We start from the raw sequence: 15,246 nt of genomic DNA, 5'->3' as shown, positions 1-15,246 counted from the left end.
TGAAGGCTTCAGAAGGGTAGCTTTCAACTCAGCAACTATCAGTAGAACCAGGTCCCTCTATTACTAAGAGAGTTCAGGAAAAGATGATAGGTTGTTGAAGTTCTTGTACTGGATGAGAGGCTTAGTCTCCAAAATCACCCCCAGACTCTGAGAATCTTTTGATGACTGAATGTCGAAAGCAATGAAACCTTGGATTATTTTATAGGATCTAATATCTTTATGACCTGACAGACTAAATGTAGATAAGATGTCTTAATTGATTTTCAGTGTTTTACAAGTCTGGCCTTCCGTATGGCAGGAATGTTTCCTATGGCCAAACCACTAAGCTATTTGAAACATTGAATTTAACAAACATATTTAACACAATGTCTGATATCAAAGGCACTCAATATAGCCCTTGAGTGAATGAATAATGACCATTTTATAGTTAAGCTCTGAATTATTATTCTGGTCAATCTGAACAACATTTTTCAAGGGCCATTTTCCTTCTTAAATGTGTGTGTGTGTATGTGTGTGTGTGTAAGGATAGCCTAGGTCAGAATTGAAATAGTTGTTAAGCTGAAATGGTCACTTACGATCTATCAGGTGAGGGGAGGAGCTAGAGAAACAAATCATTTGCTACAAACCTACATTTTTGGTTTTGTTTTTTGGTGCTGGGGTGGAAGCCAGGGCCACATGCATATTAGGCAGGTGCACTACCACTGAGCTACACTCCTAGCTCCAGCAGTGTGTTTACAAGTAGAGTAGACATGGTTTAAGCTGTGAAGAGGGAAAAAATAACCTATGTTGATTCAAGGAAATCAAGAGTTGGCCTGAGCAGAAGTAAAGGCACATAGAAATCTGCAAGGAGGTGGCCACATGGGCTTCTCCACTGGGGCAGCATGAGCTCTGTGACAGGCACAGCTGCTATGGACCAGGCACCCTTAATGAAGCCAGCAAAGCTGCCAAGCTGCCCCTTAGGCCAAGGCTGTCCCTTCTCCCTGGGATATTGGCAGATGTGTGCCCGCCTCTCAAAGGCTTTGACACAATGAGACCAGGGGCCACACAACACTTTGTTGTTATTTTTCTTTTTAGTTTTTTATTGGTGCTTTATAATTATACATAATAGTGGGATTTGTTGTTACGTATTCATACATGAGCAATATAATTTAGACACAATGTAATTTGGCCAATTTTGTTCCCCAGTACCTCCCTTTTACCTCCTCTGCTACCTCCCACACAGCACTTTGAATTCTTCTTGATCTCTAGTTCTGAAACAATCCATAATCTCTCCTGTCTCAGAGTCTTGGACTGCGGGTGAAAGGTGATGTCTGGGGCAGAGCTACCACTTCCAGTGTTGCCCAAATGACTTAGATTTGTGTTTTATTGTCCAAAGTGCCACATTTTGCTTTTGTGCTATTTCCAGTTATGAGTTGTTTCTTAGGTTTCTGTGTAGGGTTGGCATCATCATGATGACCAGGATAAAGAGAAGGTGGTGACAGAGAAGAGAGGGGCTATTGGCCACCAGCATTCTTTCTTTCGGATTTATCACTCACTACAGAATTGTTTGTGGGAGAAATTGGTGTCCTAGACATAGAGAAAGGGAGGAAAGATAAAGATAAAAATTCCTGTTCCTCATGAAAATCAAAGGTAGCATAAAGGAAAGGGACCAAGGAATGACAGGAGGAAGAAAGAGGGGAAATAATAAGAAATTATTTGGGCCAAATTATATTGTTATATGGTGTGCATGTGCAAAATGTAACAATAAATCCAAAAATATGCACCAACAAAAATATGGGAAAAAAATTAAAAATTAATTACTTGCCCACATATATACACACAAATTCTGTTGGTGAATTTACTTATTTATTTACCCACAGCCCCTGTACATGCTCCATAGCACTCTGCTTGTGTCTGTGTGGAGCACTTATGGCTGTTTGAGCTCCCTGTTCACCTCTCCATCACATACTTACCCCAACGTAAGGTTGTTTTCTATGTGCTCCCAGTTCCTCACACACTGAAATACAATGAATACATATTGAATGAATGAATAAATGAAGCTGTACCTTCCTGTCCACTGACTGAAAAATGCTACCTGATTAATTTGTTCTATTTTTTCCCCATTCAGAAAGAAGACCTCCAAATATATTTTAAATACCATAGGAATCTTCCCCGAGCAATGGCCATCTGGCAAGAGTGTCAAGACTGTGCCTACTTTGGGGTAAAGTTGAACTTAACAAAGTCTCCCACAGGTTGTTCTCCCTGGAAAATGTTTATGTGCATCGAAATCAAAAGTGTGAACTGGGCAGAGAAATTTGGTATTGGGATTTATATTTATTCCAAGTCTCCCATACTTTGAAATGACACGTTAGAAGTTTCAATGCTGTCGTTGTTGGCTATGGACCCCACCTGTGAGAAGCAGATAATGGTCTGGTGAGAAACCAGCATCCTCTTCTTGGGTGGGATTTAAAAATGGAACTAAGTCAAGAATGCCACACTTTGTGGCTCCCTGGAATGATGTCAACAAGCCATCTCTACCCTTCAAACTCCAGATGACCCAAATAGATGCCATCCTGCCTCCAGACGGGCTGCCTCCTTTTCAGAAAGACTTGAAATACCCACTGTCTAGTGAATTTACTTCTGAAAAGGAAAAATGGCCCTGCTTCCTTAGTTCCTATAAAAATACAAGTCAAGCCACCCCTTCTCTCTTGTTCTCTCATTTCACATACTCTTTCTGGGGGACGGGACAACTCATGTGTGTGTGTGTGTGTGTGTGTGTGTGTGGTTTATATGTTTTGTTTTATGTAATTTCTGTTTGACTTTTAAAGGTATGCCAGCGCCAACTGGATCATAGTCTCCCTCTTTTTAAGTATCTTAGAGGACCAAGCCAGAGACTGATAAAATACCAGATGCTGTTGAAGGTAAAGTCATTGAGGTGGTGCTTTTCTGAGCCCGGAAAGCAAATTGCTTGCATTCTGCTGCTCTGCTCCTTACATGTGTGGATTTGTGTCTGGTCTTCTGAGGCTCCAGATATGGCTCTCCTTCAGGCCTTTTTCCAAGCCTCAATCAGCCCTCCTTAATGAGGAAGAAGACCAGAGAATCAGAGTTGGAAGGACTCTTGGAGCCTGGCTAGTCTGACATCTAGCTTGGGCATGAATCTCTAGGGGCCTGACTCAGGGGAGGAGAGGTCTTTGGGAGCATTGTGGGGAGAGGGCTGCAGCCACACTGAGGGCAACTAAGAGGATGTAGAAGGATCTGGGATCTGGGATATATGAGATATCAATAGCTCTAATTTACAGATGAGGACCGGTACTTCAGAGAAGAGGTGTGATTTTCCTCAAAGTTACTATTTTGCATGCATTCAAACAGAGGCAGAAAGAAGACAAAATTGGAATTGTCTTTTACAACATCAACCTGCACACTTAGATTTAGGATCTTATCCAGAGAGCAGCCCAACAGCATGAATTTTGTTGTGTCTGCACCCCTAAGTGGCACAGGCATGCATGCTCTGCCCTAACCCAACTTGCGTTCTCCTGTCCTTAGTGGTGAGTCATTGATCCCAGGATATCTGCAGGCCAGCACTCCTGGACACCCCAGACAGGATTTCTGAGGCCCTATCAAGGCTAGTTTCACATGTGTAAACCTAAAGGAAAGGTTTGGGCTATCCCTACAAAATGTCTTTTGAATTAACAAGAGTCCAGTGGCTACTGTCACTTAAAGAAAAGCAAAATCAATCAAACAAAAATGAGCACCTACTGTTTGTTGAGTACTTTACCACATGTATCTCATGTTTCATTTGCACAATCAGACATACCAGCAAGGCGCTAGAGTGTGAAGAAACTGAGGCTCAGGGAAGTTAAGGTCATGGCCCCGCATTCTGCCTTCAGAAGGAGTTATCTTTCAGCTTCCATCCACAGTCTGAGCCTCACTGTACTGCTTGGCTGCTTAGTAGTCTGGGACCTTGACCTTTGGGGTTTTAGCTTTATCCTATATAAAATGAGAGGAATAGTATCTCCTCCATCAGATTGTGGTAATATTCATAGAAAGTGTGGCACAGTGCTGACCCCCCAGGAAGCTTCGCACGATGTGTAGTTGTTATTTTAGACACTGAGACAATCACACCAGTGTGCATAGGAAACGGCTTCCATCCACAAATAGCTATGAATGAATTTGGATACAGTGTTCATCAAGGGCTTTTTATTCTTCTCCCATCCCCTTTTACTGTCATTTTTACTTTGGATGTCCTAAAACTGGGCCCTTGGAATAGGACATAATGGTGGTCTTTCCTCCCTTGGTTGGGCTGGAGTTTTCCCACAAGTGTTATTTATGTTAAAGCTGAGTTCTCTTCCATAGGAGATCTATAGACACAGTAATTAGCAACACAGCTTCAGTAGTTAGTCATGCATTTTCTTCCTTCCACATAAATAAATTTTAATGGAAATTCAAAATTAAGTGAATATGTTAAGTGCAAACAGTTGGAATCTTTGCTCTGATGCTTCCCGACTACATGAACTCATTCAAGTCATTTAAACTGTCTCAAATTCCTCACTGTAGAATTAAGGTATCAGTGCTTTCCTGGTATGCTTTTGGGCAACACTAAATGAGATAATACAGATTGAAAGTGCTTAGAAAGTTCTCTTAGCTGCTATCACTGAGGAAATGAGATAGAATCTCTATAAAATATTTCTTACGGGTCAGTGGGAGGCTACCCAAGGCAGACCAGTTATTCCCATTGCTAAGCTTGCTGTGTGCCTGGAATTAGAAGTACAAACTGTCGGCACGCTATGGCTACAGAAAGAACTGTGTAGCATTCTGTCACCTGAGGGAAGAAGCTCATTCATCAGCTGCTTGGGAAGGGCATGGATGTTGGACCAATTGCCTTGTGGCTTAGAAAGCATTATGAGAGCCTGATATAGGGAGTCCTTTCTAAATATAAAAGAAAGGGTAAGAAAGGATATGCTGCCCAATGAAATCAAAGAAACTTGAAAATATTAGCAAAATAAGTGACAATTGGTCAGTATGCTTAATTAATAATGAACTCTTAGAAATTAATAATAGAAAGAAAAACATAGAATAAAAACAATTTATTTTAAAAAATTAATAAAAGTCAAGTGTGGTAGCACACCCTGTAATTCCAGCTGCTGGGGAGCCTGAGGCAGGAGGATAGCAAGTTCAAGGCCAGCCAGGGCAATTTAGGGAGACACTATCTCAAAATAAAAGAAAGAGGGCTAGGGGTGTGGCTCAGTGGTAGAACATTTGCCTAGCATATGTGAGGCCCCTCCTACCTCAACTTCCCAAGTAGCTGGGATTACAAGAGTGCACCACCATAGTTCGTACCTCAAAACCCTTAACTTTATGTCTAGGAGTTTATTCCCAGGAAAAATGCACAAAAATTATTATAGTAAAAAAAAATTGTTGAACTTGAACCTTTAACAGCAGAGAAAACTGTGACTCATAACCATAATCCAATCATGGCTTATCTGTAGGATGCAACACTTTGCCACAATCAAAAACTATGTTTTAAAGAAAACTATGGTCATAAGGAAATGTTCCTGATGATATCCATAGAGTGAGAAAGGCTCACAAGTGGTGTGTATCATGGGGTTGCATTTGTAGAAAGAAATATGTGCCAAAGATGTCATTCATTCTTTCCCTCTTAAAAATTTACACACAGACAGTTTAACTTGGCAGATTGTGCAGTAGATTTTGTCGGCAATCGACTCCTTGATTTTCAATAGGGCTTTTGGGTTAATGCAGGGTCTGCTGGATCTTGAATCTCCTGAAGATGTGGAAATAGACCCAGGAGGTCTAGAAAGAGGCTCCACCAAGGTAATGTATAAATATCACATTTTTTACAAGAAACTGTTAATGGTGTTTGCCAATGCATAGGAGGACTTAACCTCTGTTGTCTAAATTTTCTAAAATAGTATGTATTTCATAAATCATAGTTTAAAAAAGGCAATTTTGAAGTAAGGATTTGCAGCATAATGAGGAGTACTAATGTGTTTTTTTTTCCTTCCACATAAATAAATTTTAACGGGAATTCAAAATTAAGTGAAGATGTTAAGTATACATAGAAAGACTAGAAGTAAATATGATAGAATCTCTGTGGTTTTTTTGGCATGACAGGATTATGTATGATTTATAGTTTCTTCTTTTTACTTCTTAGCATAACGAATTTGTATAAATGCTGTGTTCTCCTCTGTGTATGTGTGTGTGTGTTTGTATGTGTGTGTGAATTCTAAAAGACACTTGGAGGCAATGGTAACCATACCAGGTTAAAAAGAAATTTTGTGGCTTAGCAACAGGGTTTCTTTTCAATTTTCTATAGAATATTCTGGTTTTAACAAGAAATTCTTGAGTTGTATCTGGGAGCAGTCATTTACATGTCCTCTCCACTCAGAGCATAGGATGAGAACCCCTTGCAAACAGAAGATGCTTGAGGTATAAGGAATCATTTTGCATCCTGGGGCAAGAGGAGCCAGCCCTAGGTAGAGGGGTATAATAAATTGTGTAATTATTTTTCTGAGCCCTACATTGTACAGTGGAAAACTAGTTGTCTCATGTGTTTGAGATAAGGGTTAATAGAAAGGACAGGGGAGAGGTGCAGAAAGGTATCTAAAACAAAAACAGAATTTTTGGGTAAGGAGAAAGATGCCTGGCATACAAACTTTAAATTCCTTATTTCTGATGTTAAAAAAAAAAAAAACCTCAGGTAATGTTGGGCACAGTGGTGCACACCTGTAATCCCAGCAGCTTGGGAGGCTGAGGCAGGAGGATCACAAGTTTAAACCAGCCTCAATAAGAGTAAGGCACTAAGCAATTCAGTGAGACCTTGTCTCTAAATAAAATACAAAATAGGGCTGGGGCTGGGGATGTGGCTCAGTGGTTGGGTACCCCTGAGTTTAATCCCTGATACAAAAAAAAAAAAAAACCTCTGGTGAGAGTCTGTCTTTCACCAGGAAATGAAACTTGTTATGCGTGAGAAGGTGAGAGGCCACGCTACACAGTTCCATGATCTGTTCAATTCATCAGCCCTGCCATTTATCTCTGATCCAAAGATGCCAATACCCAGTGTTTCAGCAGTCATTAAGAAAATACACTTCCCTTTCCCTACATCATGCTGTTGAAGACAAAAAGAGGTGGGGCCAAATGGGAGCAGTGAAGAGCTATCCATTCTTTGTTGTAGAAATTGAAATGTTAAAAAAAAATTACATAGAACAAACCAGAATCTTTTTGTTCTGTTTCTGTTACCAGGTGACAGATAAATATGCCATGTAGGTAGCAGGGGAATAAAATACTGAAATCCCTTGGGCTGGGGATATAGCTCAGTTGGTAGAGTGCTTGTCTCACATGCACAAGGACCTGGGTTCAATCTCCAGCACCACAAAAACAAACAAACAACAAAATACTGAAATCCCTAACAAAAGCCTTTCAAGCTGAAACAATCATCCCTGTCACAGCTGTCCTTAGTGTTGCCCTGGTAATAACTGGAACATTGGTCTCTATGGCTTTTCCACTTAATGCTGTCTTTCTTTTTGGGAGGTGCAGACTGCACTGGCTTATCTCTTTGGTGTCTCTAATTGTGGTGGAATGTGGGCAGAAGTTGGGGAGAAGTAGAGGGAGGAAATGCAGAGCTGGAAAAGATTCAATGTGCCACATGCTACTGTTTTGACTTTGAGTGTAACTCATTAGTGAACCTTCACAAGGAAGCCAATTCTTTGCCTTTTATCAGAGTTCACTAATTTCCTCCTCTGGGATGGTTCTAAGTTTAATTTTACCCACAGGAATAAGACTTCACCATTAAATATGGGAATATGATACTTAGATTATCTTTTGCAGTAAGCCCTAAGAAGTAAGGGTATTGCCTGTTAAAGAGGCTAGGTTTTTTCCTGTTTTAAAAAAGCCCACTTTTTTTTTTTTTTTTTTTTTTTTTTCCAGGGATTGAAACCAGGGGCACTTAACCACTGAGCCACATTCCCAGCTCCCCCACCACACACACACTTTTTAATTTTTTATTTAGAGGCAGGATCTCACTAAACTGCTTAGGGCCTTGCTAAATTGCTGAGGCTGGCTTTAAACTCACGATCCTCCTGCCTCAGCCTGCCAAACCGCTGGGATTACAGGCATGTGCCACAGTGCCTAGCAAAAAAGCCCTCTTCTGTCTGTATCTTATACAGCAGGAAAATAATGTCTACAATTTCATTAATACAAATACAGAAGTTTCCAGGGATGATTTTGCTTGCCTCTACTGCAAATGTCTTAAACCAGCAAATGACTTCAGCTACCAACTCTTGGGAGCAGGAGACTGTTTAGTGCATCCACCCTCCCAGTCAGTGCTGGCTGGGTCTTGGTTCCTTGACTCTGTCCTGTTTTCCATTTTTGCCTGGTAGATGGTACACTTTTGATTTCCAACAAGGCGTTTGTTTCCACAGGATGGGCCAAAGAGGACCGAGAATTCCTCATTCTCAGCTGAGCTTGGACAAGCTTTGGCAGTGATAGAGGATTTGATCAAGTCCTGTGAGTTGGCGGTGGACCTAGCAGCAGTCTCTGGATGTCCGGTACGTTCCATAGCAAATGTTGGAAGATTTCACATCAAAGGTGGGCACAGTATTCCCAAGGTGGGAGGTGCTGATTCTGGGGATTAGGATGTGGACATCTCTGGGAAGCCATTATTCTGCTCACCAAACAGTATTCAGCATTCTGAGAATTACATTTCAGACAGATACTTACTTTCTCTCTCTCTCTCTCTCTCTCTCTCTCTCTCTCTCTCTCTCTCTCTCTGTCTCTCTCTCCTGGTTCTTACTACACTGTTTATTGAAATCTCAGAAGAGTCAATGATCTTTTTTTCCTGTCCTTGTCATACATCAAACCTTGCAAACTAATCAGAGGGAAAAAAATGATTCTTTAACTTCCCTTCCTCATGGTGTTTCTTTGGACAGCGTCTAAAAAACTTTGCCCTACTGGGTTTGCTGTGATCCTGGACATGATGCTATTCTGTCCTCTGGAACACCAACGTCCTCTCTGCTTACAACTGATGCATGATTCAGGAGGGTATTCATGAACTACAGGGTGACATTAAGGTGTGTGTGAGAGGGGATCATTTTCTTGGTATTAATTTTTCTTTCTTCAACTAAGGAGCATCAAAGGAACAATTTGCATAATCATTTCGGCACATCTTTCTGTTCTTTTTTTTAAATCTTGAATCATGTGTTTGCTACTTCTATTAGGTATCTATTTCCCTGAATCCAATAAATAAATTTCCTAGAAACAATACACATCAAGAAGTGTAAATAACATCTGAGTGTAAATAACATGGGGGGGCAGTTTTGGGGAAAAATGATTAAAATATAAGGAAATAGCAATCTGCCCTAATTTCATCCCAAGCCAGCTTGTATGCAAATAAAATGAATCAGTTTATAAAATTTTAGAGATTTCACACTAAACTCAAAGGGCTGTTTTTGTACCTTTGCCATATGTTCTGTAATTTCTTTCCTAAGACCTTCATCTCCTATTATATCTAATACATTAGTAAATGTATCCTGACAGTTTTTGTAGTCTCCTATTGAATTATGGAGGAATTTTTAACTTTTTCTGATTCAAGAGCAAATCCATGGAATGAATAGTTAACTAACCCAAGAGTACGTGGGCATCAGCTGGGACTATTTCTTTTTCACATCCTATCCAGGGCACCATCTACCCTCTATCTGGTTCTCCTTGGCATTGATATAACATCTTAACTACTACTAATTCAGATCACCAGATCAAAGATCCTTTGGCTCAGTTTTATAGAGCTTTTTGTCATGGTATTTATAAATACCTGTGGTATACATAGATAAATCCAGAGCTTAACCTCTTTGTTTTTCTACTTTAAACCCAATATTAACCTGGATTTGAAAAGGAAGGAAATTGAATATTGGTGGATCAATTTGTAATTAAAACAACTAGGAAAAGAAATCCTTTCTAATATTTACATTTTTCCCTGTTGTACATACTCATTTAGTCTTTGGTTTAATTAAGTCACAAAAGTTTTAACAAGTTTTTAAAACAGATTTGTTTCATAGATGCTGAATTGTAATCTACTTCCCTCCAATTGCAAAAAAAAAAAAAAAGTTTATTATCCAATGGGTAATAAAGATCATGTAAATCCCAACTTGCCAGGAACAAGTTCCAAGGAACAAATAAAGGTTGATGAAAAAATTTCATTCCCAGAACAAATGTGCATAATTCAATAAAAGGCATATTTTTAATTACAAGGTCATTGTGAGCTAGGGCCAGATGTTTTATTTCTGTTTCAGTTTCTACTTTCCTTACTCTAATGTTGGTACAGAGATGAGGCCGAGTAGACAACCTCAGCACTCAGTAGATTGCCTTGAGCATCTTCCCACCCTCAAGACCTGTGTCAAAGCGTGGCTGTTAGGAGTCAGTGAGGCCTACATCCCAGGTGAGGCACATGGCACCTGCCTGTCACCCCGCAGTTGCTGATTCAGTGGCCCTCCTGTTGAGTTCCTTGGGGCCTAATTATCAGGCTGGGATTGAAAGAGCTCTTTGCCTCTGCCTGTTGTGATCACTCCTCCCACAGTTTCTGCTTTTCATTTCTCAACCAGGCAGTGTGATGATTCACTTATCCAGATGGTTCCTGCTTCTCTGCATCAGAAGTGTAGAACCTGGTCACATTAGCTCACACTGCCAAGAATGAAGAGCACCCAAAAGAAGTCTCTTTCTAGTGTCACTTGGCTCATTCTCTTGGGTTGATTCTTCAGTTGGCCCGTGTAGTCACATTTGAAATTCTTATATCACAGCTCTTGCTTGCAAAATGCCCATATGTGAAAATGATAGCGTTTACTAGTTTATTTTGCCTTGGTGTTTTGTATGGAGGAGACTGACTTGCTTGTTTGTTTAAGGTAACCCCTGGGTCTCTTCTCTGAATGCATAAGCATCAGATTCTTCAACAACATACCATTTGACACAGCCACACTTTTTTGTCACTGTTAGAATATGGTCGGGACTATATTGGTTTGCTAGGGCTGCTATAGCAAAGTACCACAAACAGAGCGACTTAAAATAGCAGAAATTTATTCTCTCACAGTTGTGAAGTCTAGATAGCCAAAATCAAGGTTTCAGCAGAGCTGTGTTCCCTCTGAAGGCTCCAGGGAAGAATCTTCCTGGCTTCTTCTTGTCACTGGCAATGCATAGAGTTCCTGAGCTGACAGTAGCATTACTCGAGCGTCTGCCTCCAGGTTCACATGCCTGTCTTCCCTCTGCTGTGAATCTCTGTATTTGTGCTCTTTTTATAAGGACATTAGTCATTGGAGTAGGCCCCACCCTAATACAGTATAACTCATCTTAGTTAATACATCTGCAAAGATCCTCTTTCTGGATAAGATTACTTTCTGAGGTTCCAGTTAACAGGAGGAAGCTATTCAACCCAAGTACAGGGGCGTTACTGAATTAACTTCTTGAATAAATCAATATTTTCTCACAGTATTGAGTATTTAGTTCTATGTCCCTTGCCCTCAAATGCCATGAAATGCCAATAAATGAACAAATACTAGGGGACAAGTATCCGAAAATGGTTGTGCATGTGATCTCAAGCCTTGAGACCAAATACAGTCTGGTTGGAAAGAAGAGAAGCTATTCATTAAAGAATTGTCCAAGGGCCATGCTTAGTCCTGCTCGGGGGAATCTCCCCACCACTTTCCTTTGGAAGTTGGGTGGCTTTGACACAGACATGTGTCCTGCCAACAACGAAGTATTGGTGCCTGCTCTTCACCAACATGTACCTACAGGGTATGTGGCTTTGCCTGCTGAAGATTGGGCCTCAAACACTGAGGTGTTCCCTCCTCTCATGGGCCCATGAGAACATCTATGCAAGATGACCCAAAAAATGCACAATCAGGTTCAGGCAGTCTAGATAGACCTGGTGATTCCCTTCAGAGAATTTAGGTGGTAGGCTTATCAGAAAAGCTGACTCACAGAGCTGCAGGTAGAGTCAGGACAGTAGCATAGCTGGGCTCACAGAGAGGGGAACTGAACCCAGGATCTATAGCAGCTCTGGGATCTTGGCCTAGGGAGGGATTCAAGGTTCTCACAAGTGTACCTGCTTCTGTGTGCCCAGTACAGCCCATACCTGCTGTCCTCTCCTCTTACCCACTGATTACTGGTTCTTTTCCTCCATTAGTACCTTTTTCTCTTCCTCATAGTTTCTTCTGTCTCATTTTCTTCATAGTTCTCCTCCCTTCTTATTAATCACACAGCTTGTCCACAGCTACAACTCCTGCTGGTCACTGCCTCCTCCTCAGTTTTCTTTAGTTTAGAGGGATTATTATGGTCAACCGAGGGCCCTGTGTCATCTGTTGGCCCTTTTCTGGATTCACGAACCTGAAAGTAGCTGTGACTGCAGGGAGGCTAAGAAAGAAATTTCAGAGGTGATGAAACACAAAAACACTGCTGCCTAGCCAGGCATGTGGGCACATGTCTATAATTCCAGCAATTTGGGAGACTGAGACAAGAGGATCGCAAGTTCAAAGCCAGCCTCAGCAATTTAGCAAGGCCCTAGACAATTTAGCAAAACCTGTCTCAAAATAAAATATAAAAAAGGCTGGGGATGTGGCTCAGTGGTTAAGCACCCCTGGGTTCAGTGCCTGGTACTAAAAACACATTGCTTCCTAAGGTTACCTCTTAAGCAGGGCTGAGGTCAAGGCTTTCTCTACAACAGCCAATGGGTGACCTTGGTGGACACCTACCTGCCTTTGCCCAGGCTTCTACAGGTCATTCATTAGAAAGTGTACAACTGGTCTTATTCTTCATCCCCATCCTCTGGTTTCTTTTAGAATTGCTTTTATAGCTACGCTATGAAGTGATACCTCCACATTGACCAAATGTGTTCTAAATACTGATGTGTATTTTAAGTAGCAGCATTGACTAAAATACATTCATCTATTTATTGTGGGATGTAGTTGAGGATGTAACCTGGTCCAGTGACCCAGTAACCCTTTATCCTGTGAGAGGAATTTTTCACATGTATTACTAACAGGAATTGCTGTGCTTTTTCTGAACAGGTGGTGTGTGTACATCTTTGGACATAATGAATCATATAACTCACCCCTTTTCCCTCTCTACTGCCTACTAGAAAGTCAGAACCAAAACTACTATGAGTTTACGTGGCCTTACCATATGGATTTTATGCACCATATGGTCAGGTTGTATGTATTTTTGAAATGTATATCAAATTTGTGAAATAAGATCATTTAAAAATAGAAACTATCAATAATAGTTGTTCATGTGGCAAATATTAAATACCCACTTCTAACATGTGCTTTCTGCACTACTTATACTTTTATCAAATACAGAATGAGTGCTTATAAAGGAGAAAGCAATCACTGAGGAGTGGGGTGATTACACATGAGTGAGTCCCTGAAGGATGAAGTCAGAGTGAAAAACTCTTCAAAGTGTCCCAGAATGTGGTCAAGTGGAGCCCATGCAATACAGGACAGGAGGCTCGTGCCTGTGGGAAAGAAGGTTCCAAAGCTGAGGCTCATCATTCCTCAGTGAGGGTTTCATTTGCCCCAGTTTGTACTCGTCAACTTTACAAAGCAAAAGGAGAAAATTAACCCAGAAAATATGCCACAAGCACTATAGAAATGACTAGAATGCATTGCTCTTAAAATACAGCCAATGCTTTTTAAAAAGATATTCACAATTTGTTCGCTATATAAATAGTAAATCACAAACATGCCCAATGGGTTCTAAATACAGTACATATTTCTACTATTAACTCTCAAAAATTGTGGAGGTTCCCAGTGTCTCTGAAGGTTAAGGCAGGAGGATCACGAATTCAAAGTTCAGCAACAGCAAGGGGCTAAGCAACTCAGTGAGACCCTGTCTCTAAATAATATACAAAATAAGGGATCTGGGGATATAGCTCAGTTGGTAGTTTGCCTCGCCTGCACAAGGCCCTGGGTTCAATCCCCAGCATCACAAAAATACATAAATAAATAACAAAATAAGACTGGGGATGTGGCTCAGTGGTCGAATGCCCCTGAGTTCAATCCTTGGTACCAAAACAAAAACAAAAACTGTGGAGCTTTATCTCAGCTAGATATAATTAAGGGAAATTTCTTTGTCATGGCCCCATTCAAATAATTTCTTTTCCTTCTGAAAAGAATCCTTTTGATTCACAGAAATAAATTCTTGATTATCTGGTTTAAGTGACTTAATTTTTTAAAAATACTAGAAAACCAGTCTTTAGTTCTTCCCACTCCCCTGGAAGTGAGCTGAGAGAGGACAGCGCTATCTCATGTGGACTTTCAGCAGACACATGGGAAAGGCAGGCTCCCTGGGGAAGGAGAGGCAGCCGTGGTGGGTGCCCTGGAGCCAAACAGGCTTTGTTAAAAAAAAAAAAAATGTGTCATTTGGGATTATTTTGTCATTGTTCCTCACTCTGAAAAGCACAAAGTAAAATGTAATTACTATTCCTATTGCAATGCTATGAAGGAGAGGCTGTGCTATGTTCTCTCCTTTCAGAACAAACCTTCTGTTCCCTGAAGCAGATGTTAGGATGCAGGTAGAACACCCACCATCTCAGGTCCATATGCAACAAGAATTCTCTCTCTCTCTTGTCCCTTTTAAGTAGATTGTCATGTATCAAACATGAAGAAGATAAATCAGAATTCTGCTAACTAAGGTGAATTATAAGATAGGAGTATCAGAGCGGCAATATCTTTAGTTCCAGGATTCCTAACATCCTTTATGTATGAGCCTTGCATAGCTGAACTTACTTCCTTACATGACAAAATGACACCATGATCAGCAAAGCCCTTGAAGTTATAGTTTTGACTTAGTGACGGGTTTTCCCAAGTGGCATTTCTAGAATTGTAAACTTCAAATCAGTATGCTTTATAATTTGAAAACCAATCCCTAAGCATTGTGTACCTGCCAAGTACTTTAATGGCTTCTTTTCTTTCTTTCTTGGTGTGTTCGTTTTCAAAAGGATGATATCGGGAAACTGGGCAAGCTGTTGATGCATGGCCCTTTCAATGTCTGGACAATTCACAAGGATCGTTATAAAATGAAGGATTTTATTAGATTTAAACCCAGCCAGAGGCAAATCTATCTATTCGAAAGAGGAATAGTGTTCTGTAAGATTCGAATGGAGCCTGGTGACCAGGGGCCATCTCCTCATTACAGCTTTAAGAAGTGGATGAAGGTAAAGGGGATCCTAATATACCTGGAGTCACCACCATCTGGGGACTGAGAAGAGAGAGA

The 15,246-nt window shown here is 40.7% G+C and overlaps 1 protein-coding gene across 2 annotated transcripts in view; it reads left to right on the top strand.

The window, feature by feature from the left end:
* The window catches only part of Mcf2l2 (MCF.2 cell line derived transforming sequence-like 2), a 245,956-nt gene that overhangs the window by 207,050 nt on the left and 23,660 nt on the right, over window positions 1-15,246 (top strand). For both annotated transcript variants that reach the window (XM_046466888.2, XM_058586213.1), the window contains 5 exons: window positions 2,108-2,200; window positions 2,808-2,900; window positions 5,737-5,808; window positions 8,415-8,540; window positions 14,972-15,187. In XM_046466888.2, coding sequence (XP_046322844.1) covers window positions 2,108-2,200; window positions 2,808-2,900; window positions 5,737-5,808; window positions 8,415-8,540; window positions 14,972-15,187 — 600 coding nt within the window. The remainder of the gene's footprint in view (window positions 1-2,107; window positions 2,201-2,807; window positions 2,901-5,736; window positions 5,809-8,414; window positions 8,541-14,971; window positions 15,188-15,246) is intronic.

Source organism: Marmota monax, unplaced genomic scaffold, assembly GCF_021218885.2.
Source record: "Marmota monax isolate L192 unplaced genomic scaffold, Marmota_monax_Labrador192_F-V1.1 WCK01_AAM20220418_F8-fsc00074, whole genome shotgun sequence".
Classification (NCBI taxonomy): Eukaryota; Metazoa; Chordata; class Mammalia; order Rodentia; family Sciuridae; genus Marmota; species Marmota monax.
The sequence above is the reverse complement of the archived record's forward strand: the minus strand, read 5'-3'. Positions and strand labels throughout refer to the sequence as shown.